The sequence below is a fragment of the Mobula hypostoma genome, chromosome 20 (assembly GCF_963921235.1).
Source record: "Mobula hypostoma chromosome 20, sMobHyp1.1, whole genome shotgun sequence".
Classification (NCBI taxonomy): Eukaryota; Metazoa; Chordata; class Chondrichthyes; order Myliobatiformes; family Myliobatidae; genus Mobula; species Mobula hypostoma.
This window is the reverse complement of record NC_086116.1, coordinates 6,312,408-6,326,082: the sequence shown is the minus strand read 5'-3', so window position 1 is coordinate 6,326,082 and position 13,675 is coordinate 6,312,408. Positions and strand designations below refer to the sequence as shown.

General features: G+C 45.9%; 1 protein-coding gene across 1 annotated transcript in view; it reads right to left on the bottom strand.

Annotated features, from left to right (window-relative positions):
• Positions 1-13,675, bottom strand: part of itpr2 (inositol 1,4,5-trisphosphate receptor, type 2) — a 324,764-nt gene that overhangs the window by 141,309 nt on the left and 169,780 nt on the right. The window contains exons 24-29 of the mRNA XM_063072308.1: positions 11,351-11,402; positions 8,869-9,034; positions 6,160-6,327; positions 3,374-3,463; positions 1,408-1,536; positions 1,170-1,292 (exon numbers count right to left, since the gene is read on the bottom strand). Coding sequence (XP_062928378.1) covers positions 1,170-1,292; positions 1,408-1,536; positions 3,374-3,463; positions 6,160-6,327; positions 8,869-9,034; positions 11,351-11,402 — 728 coding nt within the window. The remainder of the gene's footprint in view (positions 1-1,169; positions 1,293-1,407; positions 1,537-3,373; positions 3,464-6,159; positions 6,328-8,868; positions 9,035-11,350; positions 11,403-13,675) is intronic.

Genomic DNA, 13,675 nt, shown 5'->3' with positions numbered 1-13,675 from the left:
GCATTTCTTCAGGCGAGGTTCTGTAGCCCATCCTGACAGTGTAGACAACAACTCAGTTCAGCAAGAAGAACAGAAAATGCTGGAAACACTCAGCAGCTTGGGAAACAGTTAACATCTGGGGTCTGTAGGCCAGCCCAGATTGTTCAGCCATTTCTGTTTCCACTTCAGACTTCCAGCATCTACAGTTCTGTTTTGAGTTTCCCCTCCGTTTACCAGCAGGAAGATACTCGCTAGTGAAGCACTGAAGTCTCTAGTATAAAGTTGCTTAATTTTGTGCAGATTATGGAATACAATGCACTTCTCTGAATTGCAGGACATGATGATGGTTACCATGAGAGATAGGCAATCAGTCACAAGGATACAGCAGAGGACAGGCCAGCAAACAAACCAAGGGTTAACCAGTCTTTGCAGGAATTGTAAACACAGGTGGTTCAACAATCCAGAGCAACCAGCACAAAATGCTGGAGGAACTCAACCGCTCAGGTGGCATCTATGGAGAGAAAAAAACAGTCGGTGCTTTGGGTCAAGACCTTTCATCAAGACTGGGAAGAAGGGATATCCATCCATGGCCTCCTCCACTGTCGTGATGAGGCCACACTTAGGTTGGAGGAACAACACCTTATATTCCATTTTGAGAAAGTCAGGGGGGCACAAGCCATATTGAGAAGGTCAGGGGGCACAAGCTGGCAGGTGACAGGTGAAACCAGGTGGGAAGGAAGGTGGGTACGTGAAGGAGAGGGGTGGATAAAGTGAGAAACTGGAAGAGGTGGAATAAGAAGGAATCTAATAGGAGAGGAGAGTGGACCATGGGAGAAAAGGAAGGAGGAGGGGCACCAGAGGGAGATGATGGGCAGGTGAGGAGATGGGGTAAGCAGGGAGCCAGAATGGGAAATGGAAAGAGAAGGAAGGGGGAATGGAGAGAAATTACCTGAAGACAGAGAAGTCAATGTTCATGGCATCAGGTTGGAGGCTACCCAGATAGAATGTGAGGTGTTGTTCCTCCACCCTGAGAGTGGCCTCATTGTGGCAGTAGAGAAGGCCATGGACTAGCATATCAGAATGGGAATGGGAAGTATTGTGATAGAAGACAACGTGAAAGTTTTCATTGCACCTTTCAGTAGGTCCTATCACTTCTAGCTGACAAAGATGACATCTGATGGAATACTTACACCAGGAGTGAGGAACAAGTTGAGGTGTTTATGGAGGAGGGCCTGGTTCTGTGGATTTCCTGCACAGAAATTCTGCACAAATCCATGGGCCAGATTCATGATTTCGTTCATCTTGGCATCTGTCTGCAAAATGAATTTAACACTGATTTGTATCATTTTTCTTCCTGAGGAAAACCCCTACCTGTGACGTTGAAATTGTGGGCGCCCGGTGGCTGTAGACTCAAAGCTCCAATGTTACCTTCTCGTACGGGATCTGAAGGAGGTCCAGCACGGCGGTGTGAGCTCCCATGTTCTTCAGGAGGCGTTGCTGCTGACTGCGGCTCCTCCGCGCACTCTGTACACACAGCTTACTGAGACGCAGCAGGATCTGGGAAACAGAAGGATAAGCCAGGGAGGCCGTCAGGCTCAGACTGACCAACTGCCAAGAGATCGCTGTGACATTTGCAGAAGGGGTGTCGATGTAACCCTCAGCATCTCTTTAAAACTCAGCACGTGAAGGAAGGGAAGTTGCATTCTTTGGAGTTGAGGAGAACGAGGGGTGATGCCTTCTGGACGAGTCCGGATATCCAGGGCATGCCCTCTTCTCATTACTACCATCAGGGAGGAGCTGCAGGAGCCTGAAGGTGCACACACGACAGTTAATGATCAGCTCTTTCCACTCCGCCATCCATTTCTGAATGGTCCATGAACTACCTCGCTAGTTTGCTTTGCACTATCTTTTTTTATATATATTTCTTATTATAATTCATAGCAATTTTGTATGTATTGCACAGTATTGCCGCTGCAAAGCAACAGATTTTATTCATTTTATGTGGAGATATAATACGGTAACAGGCCCTTCCGGCCCAGCAAACCTGGGCCGCCCAGTTACACCAATGTGGCCAATTCACCTACTAACCTGTCTCTGGAATGTGGGAGGAAACTGGAGCACCCGGAGAAAATCCACACGGACACGGGCAGAACGTACAAACTCCTTACAGACAGAAACGGGACAATTTCCACGGCGTATGTCAGTGGTAATATACCTGATTCTGAGACCTCATTCGGAATACTGTGTGTAGTTTTGGGCCCCCTATCTTAGAAGGGATGTACTGATGTTGGAGAGAGTTCAGAGAAGATTTACGAGGATGATTCCTGGAATGCAGGGGCTAACATATGAGGAGCATTTGTCGGCTCTTGGACTGTATTCATAAGAGTATGGAAGAATGAGAGGGGATCTCATAGAAACATTTTGAATGTTGGAAGAGTTGGACAGAGTAGATGTGGAAAGGCTGTTTCCCTTGGTGGTGAGTCCAGGACAAGAGGCCACAGTCTTAGAATTAGAGGGTACTCATTTAAAACAGAGAAGAGGAGAAATTTTTTTAGCCAGAGGGTCGTGGATTTGTGGAATTCGTTGCCACATACAGCTGTGGAGGCCCGATCATTGAGGGTGTTTAAGGAGGCGATTGATAGGTATCTAATTAGTCAGGGTATCAAGGGATATGGGGAAAAAGCCGGAAATTGGAACTAGATGGGAGAATAGTTTAGCTCATGGTGGAGTGGCGGAGAAGACTCAATGGACCAAATGGCCTACTTCTGCTCCTTTGTCTTCTGATCTTGTGATTTGACAGGACAGATTATTGTGACGATTCCACAAATGGGAGAATCTCGAATGAACATCATACTCTGTTTGAGTAATCACGCAGAGGAGGGAGATAAACCTTTGAAAGATCGGGATTTTCTTTTTTATATATTTCTTATTGTAATTTATAGTATATTTTTAAGTATTGCACTGTACTGCTGTTGCAAAATAACACATTTCATGGCATGAGTCAGTAATGATAGACCTGACTCTGACTCAGTTACTGAGGGTGATGTGAAGCTGGCACAGGAGAAACTAAGGCCTGGGGCAGATTGGCCACCATCGTACTGAATGGAGCGGTAGGCTTGGGCCTCCTCCCGCTCTTTTTTCCTTTTGCGCTTCTGTTCTTGAATACTCGCCTGAATAACTCCCACCCGTGAGTCCTGCCTGAAAGACATTCGCCGCTTAAAAAGGCTTAAATAGTGAACTTCCAGTGGACACCGCTCTGTCCAAACAACCGGACACCAGGGTTGTAGGGAAGAGTTAACTCAGCAGAATGGGCAGTGCGGGTGGAAGGGAGTCACGTCCCTGAAGAAAGGCAGCGTTGGGATGTGTAGCTGAGGAGCTGTCAACGTTCACTCACCTCCTTCACAATCTTGTAGTTATTGCTGCTGTTGCTGTCTATTTGTGGCTTTTTGATGCCGTCTTGTACAGGACTCAGAATTCCCGGATCCTTGAGGGTTATAGAAAATAGAAGGAATCAAGGTTACTGAGTCAGGGAAACAATACAGTTTAAAATTGTTTACAGTGGGTCTTTCCAGCTCAACAAAACCGTGCCGCCCAGTTGCACCCAAATGGCCAACTAAGCTGCACGTCTTTGGAACGTGGGAGAGCACGGAGCACCCAGAGGAAACTCAGACAGTCATGGGGAGAACGGAAAACTCCTCACAAACAGTGGAGGAATTGAATCGGGGTCACTGGTGCTGTAATAACGTTACACTAACCGTTACGACACCACCTCACCCCCAGAGCAAAACAAGTGCACTTGGCAACTCAGTTCCACGGAACTGTGGACAGGTTTGACCCACGCAAGGAACGCCACTGCTGAGGCAGATACCAACACGGAGCCCTGCCCTGACGAAACTGACCTTCAGCTCAATCAATCAAACTGCCGCAAATTAGCATTCTTATTGTTTCTCTGGTGTACTTTATTCAGTACATTTACAATGTCTGATGATGCAAATTCATGTGTTGTCGGTCACTTACAATCTGTTTAGTTATTGAGATACAACGTAGAACAGCCCCCCCCGTTTTAACCCTAGCCTAATCACGGGACAATTTACAATGACCAATTAACCTACCAACCGGTAGGTCTTTGGACTGTGGGAGGAAACCCATGCGATCACGGGGAGAATGTATAAACTCCTTACAGGCAGCAGTGGGAATCGAGCCCGGGTCGCTGGTACTGTAAAGCGCTGTGCTGACCGCTATGCTACCGTGCCACCCAGTACAAAGTATTCCATTGATAATTGGTTTATTATTGTCACGTGAACTGAGATACAGTGAAAAGCTTCTGTTTGCACGTCATCCAGGCAGATCAGTCCAACACATGTACATCGAGGTAGTACAAAGGAGAAAAAAAAAGGGATAAAACAAATTGCAGAATATAGTCAGAAAGTGCAGCGCAGGTAGATAGAGTTCAAGAACCAGGGCAGGTAAAATGAGAAATCAAGAGTTCATCTCTATTGTACCAGAGCTTTTTTTCAAAGTGTCTTATAACAGCAGGAGCTATCCATGAGCCATGAGGGGACATCAGCGATGGAGTAAAAGAGGGCTCAATGAAACGTGGGTGCTTTTCACAAAGGGACTTTGATGGGGCACAGATATTTGGGCTTATTCAGGTTCAGTGAGTGGGCAAGAGGCCATTGTTTTAAGGTGAGAGGTAGGAGATTTAAAAGGATCTTGAGGGTTGATTCTTTACATGAAGATATATTAATATCTGTAATATTAATATATTAATATTACCACACTGATTTTTAACTTGGCAGATGAACTATAATGCAAAAAATGTGAGGTTTGTCTTTCTGGACAGAGAAATTAATAAAAAAAAACAAATTAGTATCTAAGTGGTTTGAAACTGCAAAACATTGTCATACATGGGCACAAAGCAAGAAATTAAAATGGTTACTGGAATGTCGACCTTTATTGCAAAGGAATGGAGTATAAAACTAAGGAAACGTAGATGTAAACTATTTGCCAGGTGCTTGTGAGACCACATCCAGAGTACTACCCATAGTTTGGTCTCCGTACTTCAGAATCCTCGTTGGAGCAGTGTAAAGAAGGTTTGTATGGTTGGTGTCTGGGAAGAAGGGGTTATTGCATAGGTTAGACCCACACCTAATGGAATTTAGAAGAAAGAGAGATGACTTTATTGAAATAAAATTCTGACTGGGTGGCAGCTGACAGGATGATGCTCCCAGTGAGGGACCAATACAATTTGACAGTGTTTAAGTCTGCAGGTTTTCCCCCCAAACTTGATTCCAACTAGGTTCTGGATGCACAATGTTTAATGTTAAAGGAGCAACACACACACACACACACACACACACACACACACACACACACAAAAGACTGGAGGAACTCAAAGGGTCAGGCAGCATTTATGGAGGGAAATGATGTTTTGGGCTAAGACCCTTCGTCATGACGATTCATGAGTTTCCCTTCCTCTATAAAAGTTGCCTGGCCCGCTGAGTTCCTCCTGCATTTTCTGTGTGCTGTTTATTTGTTTATTTATTTATTGTGATACCACGTGAAACAGGCCGTTCCACATTCCATATTCCATGGGGAGGATGTACAGGTGATGTCAGAATTGACTCTGATGCCCTCTGATGGCGTTGTGCTAACCACTACACTACCAGATTGCAGTCTCCTTTGTGTCTCGATGTAAGACCAATGGTGCTGTTTCATTAATTAAACTGAAAATAGGCAAACCACAAAAAATAACCACAGCATTAACCCACCAACCACTAGATAAACCAACTTAAAATGATGGCAACTATGTTAAAAACCATCTTCAGCCTACAGTAATGGATAGCAAACAGTCTCCTCAAAAATATAACAGAACCAAAGGATATTTTATTAACATATCAGACTACCCACAAAGGTTCCAGTGCCAGTTAAAAGTGGTCCAGAAATTATCACAATTCATGAACAGAGAAGCAATGATTCATTTAACCTGTAGGTTGGGCCGGTTTCATGAAAAGCCTAGATGACTCTTAAACCGCCATCAAAATATAGTCACAGATGCTCAAGTTGTTTAGAGGAAACTTAAACTTTAAATGTTGTAGCCATGACACTGCATTCAGGCAGATCACAGGGAAACAACCACCCTAATGGGATGAGAAGACCAGGCCCAAATTGTTAACAAACCTCGGCCTTCACATCATCTGCTCCTTCAGCCTGGTTCTCACTGCCGCTATAATTCCCTTTCTTTTCCACCCATAACTCGGATTTTTCCACTGTTAGGCGTAGCAAGTCCAAGTCAGCTTTGATCTGCTTGTAGTTATCCACATCCTGGGAAGAGACAAGTAACTGGACCTGGAACACGAGAAGAAAGGCTGTGAATACCAGTCGGAGCGATACTGCACATCAGGCAGAGGAACGTTTCTGTGGTTGTGATCAAATTCCAGCCCCAATTCCTCCCAATCTGTGTTACTTTCTTCAGACCGAGAGCCCTCCGGAAACCCCCATTCCCTCAGCTCCAGCTTCACACAAGCCCCAAACTGGAAGTGAAGCTGTCAGCTGCCTGTGACTCAATTCCACAATTCCTTTCCCAAACTTTCATCTTTCCAACACTTGCTTTTCCATCTTCTGGGTGGGCTCGCTGGGAACCTGACATGGAATTTCCTGTTGTGCCCTGCATGACTTCTGCGGGACATTATTCTCCCTGCAATGGGAATCAGAAAGGGACTTTTCCCAAGTTACTCTGGGAGAGACCTCTGTTCGTTCTAAGACAGTAAGGCATAGGGTCATAGAGTTATAGAGCACTACAGCACAGAAGCAGGTCCTTGTCCGCGCCAAACTATTGTTCTGCCTAGTCACATTGACCCACTCCTGGACTATAGTCCTCCACACCCCTCCCATTCATGTACTGACTATGCCATTCGGCCCATCTAGTCTGCTCTGCCATTCAATCATGCTTTTCCTGGGTGAGCAAGATCTTCCCTCTGCAGAGCTGCACTGGGGACCCTGTCAGATAAGCTGCTTACTTGCCCATTTGTCTTTAGGAACAGCCTACCCCACTGTCTCTTGAGACTGCTGTAATTCCGCAGGTGCATCCATCTGAATCCCTCACCCCATCAGCCCAGACACCCTCCCTTACTCCTCCTCCAGATGGAGTCATTCTTCCCCCAAACCTACCTCTGACATCCTCCCCTCTATACTTTCCTCCAATCATCTTAAAATTACGCACTCTCATATTAGCAGTTCCCACTCTAGGAACCTGTCTCTGGCTATCCACTCAATCTATGCCTCTTATCATCTTGTACACCACTATTAAGTCATCTCTCATCCTCCTTTGCTCCAAAGAATAAAGCCCTAATTCACTCAACCTGTCCTCATAGGAAATGCTCTCTGACTCAGGACCCAGGTAGCACCCTGGTAAATCTCCTCTGCATCCTTTCTAAAGCATCCAAATCTTTCTTACATTAAGACAACCAGAAATGAACACAATACTCCAAGTGTGGCCTAACCAAAGTACCAGGCCTGCACATGCAGGTTCCTCCCAGTATCCACCCAGTTAACAGGAGCTACCAGCGACTTGTCACCTGCAGCCTATTTAAACCCAGCTCTCATCCACAGTCCTTGTTCACTCATTCGAAGCAACCAGTTGCTCCTAGTCTTCAGTGACCTTGTTGCTTGTGAGTTTAGTATCTGTTCTGTCTTGTTTTGTGGCCCCTCGAGGTTTGCTATTTTACAGTTGATCATTAAAGTTGACGCTCACCGCTATATCATCTCAGCAGCTCTGCTTTTGGTCTCCTCTACATTTCCCCGACACCAAGGCTTTATAGAGCTACAAACACAAAATGCTGGAGAAACTCAGCAATGATCATAGGTGCTGCCTGACCTGCAGAATTCCTCCATCAGTTTGTGTTTTTGTCTCTGCAGAATCTTTTGCATTCAGGGTTTTATAGATCTGCAACATTACCTCACACTCTAAATCAATCCCTTGACTAAAGAAGACTAACACACTATACGTCTTCTTAACTACCTTTTGTGATGTGGATCCTCTCATGTCCCAAAGACATGTGAATTCACGGATTAATTGGCCACTATGAATTGTCCCTCGTGTGTGGGTGAGTGGCAGAGTTAACAGGGAGTTGATGGAAATGTGTGGAGAATTATATGGAATGTCCTTATTAGTCAAAGCAAGAGTCAAGAAGTTACGTTCCAGATTTATAAAACTCTGGCTAGGCCATATCTGGAGTATTGCATTCAATTTTGGTCACCAAATTATACAAAAGATGTGGAGACTTAGGAGAGGAGATATGTAGAAGAGATTTACCAGCATGCTGCCTGGATGAGAAGGCGAGATTGGACAAGCTCGGTCTCTGCAGTAGCCAAAGCTGAGTGAAAACTTATATTATTATATGGTTATAAAACCTGATAGATCTGTATAAAATTACAAGATATTGATACAGTAGGCAGGCAGTAGCTTTCTCAGTAGAGTTGAAGTGTCTAATAGCAGAGGACATGCATTTAAGGTGAGAGGGAATAAGTTCCAACGAGATAAGCCAGAATTGTGAGTGGTGAGTGCCTAAAATACACTGCGAGGAATGTTGGTGATATGATAAGGACATTTAGATAGGCACGTGAGTGTGCTGGTGACAGAGGGACGTGGACATTTTGTAGGCAGACCTGATTAGTTTAGTTAGGTATTTAAATACTGGTTTAATTAATTGTGGGCCAAAGGGCCTGTTCTTGTGCTATACTGTTCTACCTCCTACATTGCAGTGCAGGATTTGGGCAAATGGGGGCAGACTTAGTGGGCTTCTGTGCTATACAACTCTTGGATCAGAAATGGAGAAAGAGGACACATGGATGTAGGAACTGCTGTAAGTATTTAAAAAGGATTTGTACCTGCTTGAAAGCCTGGAGGAGCTCTGCTCTTTGGCTAAAATGCTTGAAGAGCAATTGTAGGGCGCCGGACACGAGAGGGGGATAGTCGTGCATGATCAGGTGGACGAGGACTCGCAAGAATGTCCGCCCCCCTTCATCATCCAGCTCCACCGAGTTCCTCTCCTGACTGCAGAGTGAGAGAGATGTAGCACATCACCAGGAAGCTCAGGTCATTCTTGACAACAATGAGACTGGAGTTTTAAGAGCTGCCTCTTGTTCACACAAGTAACTCCCATTAGGTAAAGCCACCATTACCATGGCTGCACAAAATGGGAAGCAGTCCATAGCTCAGGTAATGATGCACTGAAGTACAGGAAGGAGATAGAGAGCTTAGTGATATGATATTATGTCATATAATATAATATAATATTCCCTCAATGTCAGCAAAAGAAATCGTCTGGTCATCGGCTTCAGGACGGGTGGCGGGTGGCTGTGCCCCTGCTCCTGCTTCCATCAGCGGTGCTGAGGTCGAGAAGGTTCAGACCTTCAAGTTCCTGGGAGTGATTATCAACAACAGCCTGTCCTGGCTCAGCCATTTGGACAAGAAAGCTCACCGATGCCTCTACTCCCTCAGGAGGCCAAAGAAATTTAGCTTGTCTGATTGACTCTTACCAATTTTTATTGATTACCATAGAAAGCATCCTATCTGGACGCATCATGGCTTGGTACGCTGTCTGCTCTGTCCGTGACCACAAGAAACTGCAGAGTTGTGGACACGGCTCAGCACATCATAGAAACCAGCCTCCCCTGCATGGACCCTGTCTCTACTTCTCGCTGCCTGAGTAAAGCGGCCAACAGAACCAAAGATTCCACACATCCCGGACATTTTCTCTTCTTGCCTCTCCCATTGAGCGGAAGGTACAAGAGTACCGCCAGGCTCAAGGACAGCTTCTATCTCGCTGTTATAAAATCATTGAATAGTTCCCGGGGATGATAAGGTGGGCTCCTGACCTTCCGGTCTAACACGTTATGATCCTGCTCTTTACTGTCTATCTGCAATGCACTTCCTCTGCAGCTGATACACTTTATTTTGCATTCTGTTATTGTTTTACTTTGTTCTACATCACTGCACTGTGTGTGATTTGAACAGTATGTAAGACAAGCTTTTCACTGTATCTTGGTACATGAGGCAATAATAAACCCATTCCATTGTAGGGAAGACCACTGCAATGTAAGCACAGTGAGACTGCATAAACAACAATGGGATCAGTGGCAGGGAGGCCACCTTCAGTGCATTGGTTGCATTAGACGGAGGGCCTTTAAAACGGCTTCACCCTACATCCACCCTGAGAGAGCTGCTCAGGTCTGGGTTGATGGATGCGGCTGGTAATGATTCTTTCTGTAAGTAATCATGAAGACAGAACTGGTTCAGTGTAACGCGAATCCCACTCAACACTCATCAACAGCTCATGAGCTGTGGGAGGGTGGGAGGTAGAACTGCTTGTAGCCACTCCGGTTGTGATGGGAATGAGCTCAGTGCTTGTTGTTGCCTTGGAGATATCTCCCAGCTGTAGAAAGGACGGTGAGCTGAGTGGGGAGAGGAGATGGGGATGGAGCAGTTCCCGCCAATCGACACCCGGAGTCGGAAGCTGCCAGTCTGCCCACCCCCACCGTGCTCTGGCCCATCCCACACCCTGCCCTCCAGCCCAGCCAACACCCGCCCTGACGGGCAGCCGCTCCTTACCGAGCTGTGAGGTGAAGTACCGGTGGGCAGGGTGGTCCCACAACGATGGGGCGGCAGGATTCCGCACTCAGGTTGCAGGGGAAAATGTCAGGGAGAGGGAGCCGCATCTCAGGGTGGAGGAGCAAAGTACTATAATGAACAGCACACTGTGGGTAGCACTAATTGGGGATCAACGTAGCCACATTTTAACCTGATGTGTTATAGGGAAAAAAAGTTTTAGGATAAATAAACAAGGCATGTTTACGAATAAACTATTCTCGGGCTTCCAGCCAGGTACAGATATTGATTTTAATTGACGTTTTGATGACAAGCTCTGCTATCTTCATCAGCGACGATATCTAAGCATGTCTAGTCCGGTGGTATTTATATCAGGTCCCTCCTGATTGGTTAGTCCTCATTCAATCCAGTCTCCGCTGTCCCACCTTGCTTCCAATCGAATTCCAGTTCTTCAAGTGAGACCTTTGTGCATACTTAACTTTCTGAATTACCAATTTATTGCTACCACAGGATATGGAAAAGCATATGTAAGTCCTGACTATATGCCTTCACGTAAACTCGGCAGACGTGAATTGGCAGGTTGCTTTGCCACTTTCTTGGTGACACCGGCGGGAACACAAAAGAATGGAGATATAAAAGACTCCTGACAGCATCACACAGGCTCTCCAATCTCATTGTGCCAGCACCAGAGTTAAACAAAACAGGAATTGCCTTTTAGAAATTAAAAGGGTTAAACAAAAACCACACAGGAACGGCTCCTACCTTCCTGCAAACATTGTCTCTGCCTGCTCTCCGATCGCCTCCAGGTCTGGCACTGTACAAAACAAAGCACAACTTTAGAGGTGGTGACTGTGAAAAAAGTCAGACTTCATTACCTCTCTATCTGTGAGACCATGAGTGGTGTCGATGAAACCAAAGGGTCATATTGAGTTTGGTGGGACAGATGAAATATCGGTTCAGTTGTCTGTTTCTCACCTCTCCTAGAGACACCTCATGCCCAAATCACCCCCACCCTCCCGTCCACACCAATTTCTTCCCCTGTGATGCCTGCTCCTACTTTACTACTCGAGGCTCAGCCCTTTTAGTCAAAACTTCTACATTTTGTGTTTCCCTTTATCATCAGAAAGAAATTGCACCTTCACTAGAGATTAAGAGATTACTTTTTAAGAGATTGGCTTTTATTTGTCACATGTACATCTAAAGATCAAAATATACAGTGAAATGAGTCATTGCCATTAATGAGATACACAGTCTGAGATGTGTGGGGGCAGCCCATACGTGTCACTATAATTCTGGCACTAACATAGCATGCCCACGACTCACTAATCCTAACCGTGCACCTTTGGACTGTGGGAGAAAACTGAAGGACTCGGAGGAAACCCCCGCGGTCACGTTGAGAACTTACAGATGGCGGTGGGAATTGAACCCAGGTCACTGCCGCTGTAACAGTTACGTTAATCTTTATGCCACACGCCACAGCTATTTCGTAATGCTATCAAACGCACACAAACACACTCACCATTGCGTAATTTTTTTAAAAAATAAGCTTGTTTAAGAGTTCTGAATCACTATCTGCTTTTTTATTTTTGTACGTATTTCAATTACAGTAGTTCCTAAAACATTCGGCAAAGTTTTACAATCCTTGCTGTGCAATTTCATGCTGCCAGATTCAGCCTGATACACAGAAACTCACCAGCTCAGAATGGACATAGCAAGTCACTCTAGGCTCAGCTGCTCCACTCTACTGAGATTTCACCCGCAATGCAGTGCCGTGATTGACTTACTGCCCAATTCCCCATTGACTTTCCACCACCCGGACTTACGGTTAACGTATGCACAAGTCTGGAATATGAAAGAATACTTCCCAACTTCCAGACAAGTGCCGCACCTCCAGCACTCTGCCAAGGGCAAAGCCATCCTCCTGACATTCACTATGTTAAACACTCAGTCCGTTAGCAACCTCTCACTGTGGCTACAGCATGACTCCCGAATGCTTTTTCCCTGCACGTCCCAGGCCAGTGGCGCCCGACACTGAGGTAGTCACAGATCGATGGGTACATTATTCTTCCAAACTCCCCAGGTCACAGCCACCCATCTCTAATATTACAGGATCTACGTTGTTCAACACCTCCCGAACGGCTCTGAGGGAGCTCCAACAGTACACTGACAAGCAGTTCACAACTGCCGAGAAGACAGGAGACAGAACCTTACAGCTCCTTCGCCCCATAGCCCTCCATCTTGCAGAGCTAACCTTCTACCATCCCCAAGTGAGAGATCACTCAAAACTTCACCCCACCCAAATTCTGACCAAAACAGGTTCTGGATATTAATGATGGTTCATTTTAAATGTCTCTATTGTGTTTGTGTCTACCACCACCCCTGCCAGGGTGTTCCATGTTACCCTTCACTCTCTGTGTAAAAAAATTACCTCTGACATCCCCCCCATACCTTCCTCCAGTCACCTTAAAACTTACCCCCACCCCACCCTGGTATTAGCCATTTCTGCCCTGGCAAAAAGTCCCTTTTTGTCTCTTTGATCTATGCCTCTTATCATCTTGTAGGCCGGCTGGTGGTGCAGTGAGATCAGCGCTGGGCTCCGGAGCGAAGGTTCCCGAGTTCGAATCCAAGTCAGGCCACCCCCAACCACGCTTTCCATTTGTGCCGGGTTGAGTGTCAAGCTAGCCACTCAGCCTTGTAAAAAATACAAGGGTCAAGTGAGGAACATTCATAACGTGACCCGGTTAATCCTGACACCACGTGCCAGACAAGAATGGCTGAATGTCTGGTGCGACACGCTTAAAAAAAGATCATCTTGTATACCTCTATCAAGTCACCTCTCAACCTACTTCAGAGAAGAAAGAGGTCTGGGACAGGCTGCTAAATAACATATTTTACACACCTTTTGAAAGGGAGAATATAACTACGCTTGTGCGAATCCCTGCAGTGTCTGGTGACCCTGTGACTCTCACTCCGAGTCCAATGTCAGAACATCTTTAAGGAGGGTGAACCTTCACAGGGTGTCAGGCCCTGATGGTGTACCTGGTGGGGCACTGAAAACCTGGGCCCACTAACTGATGGCAGTGTTCA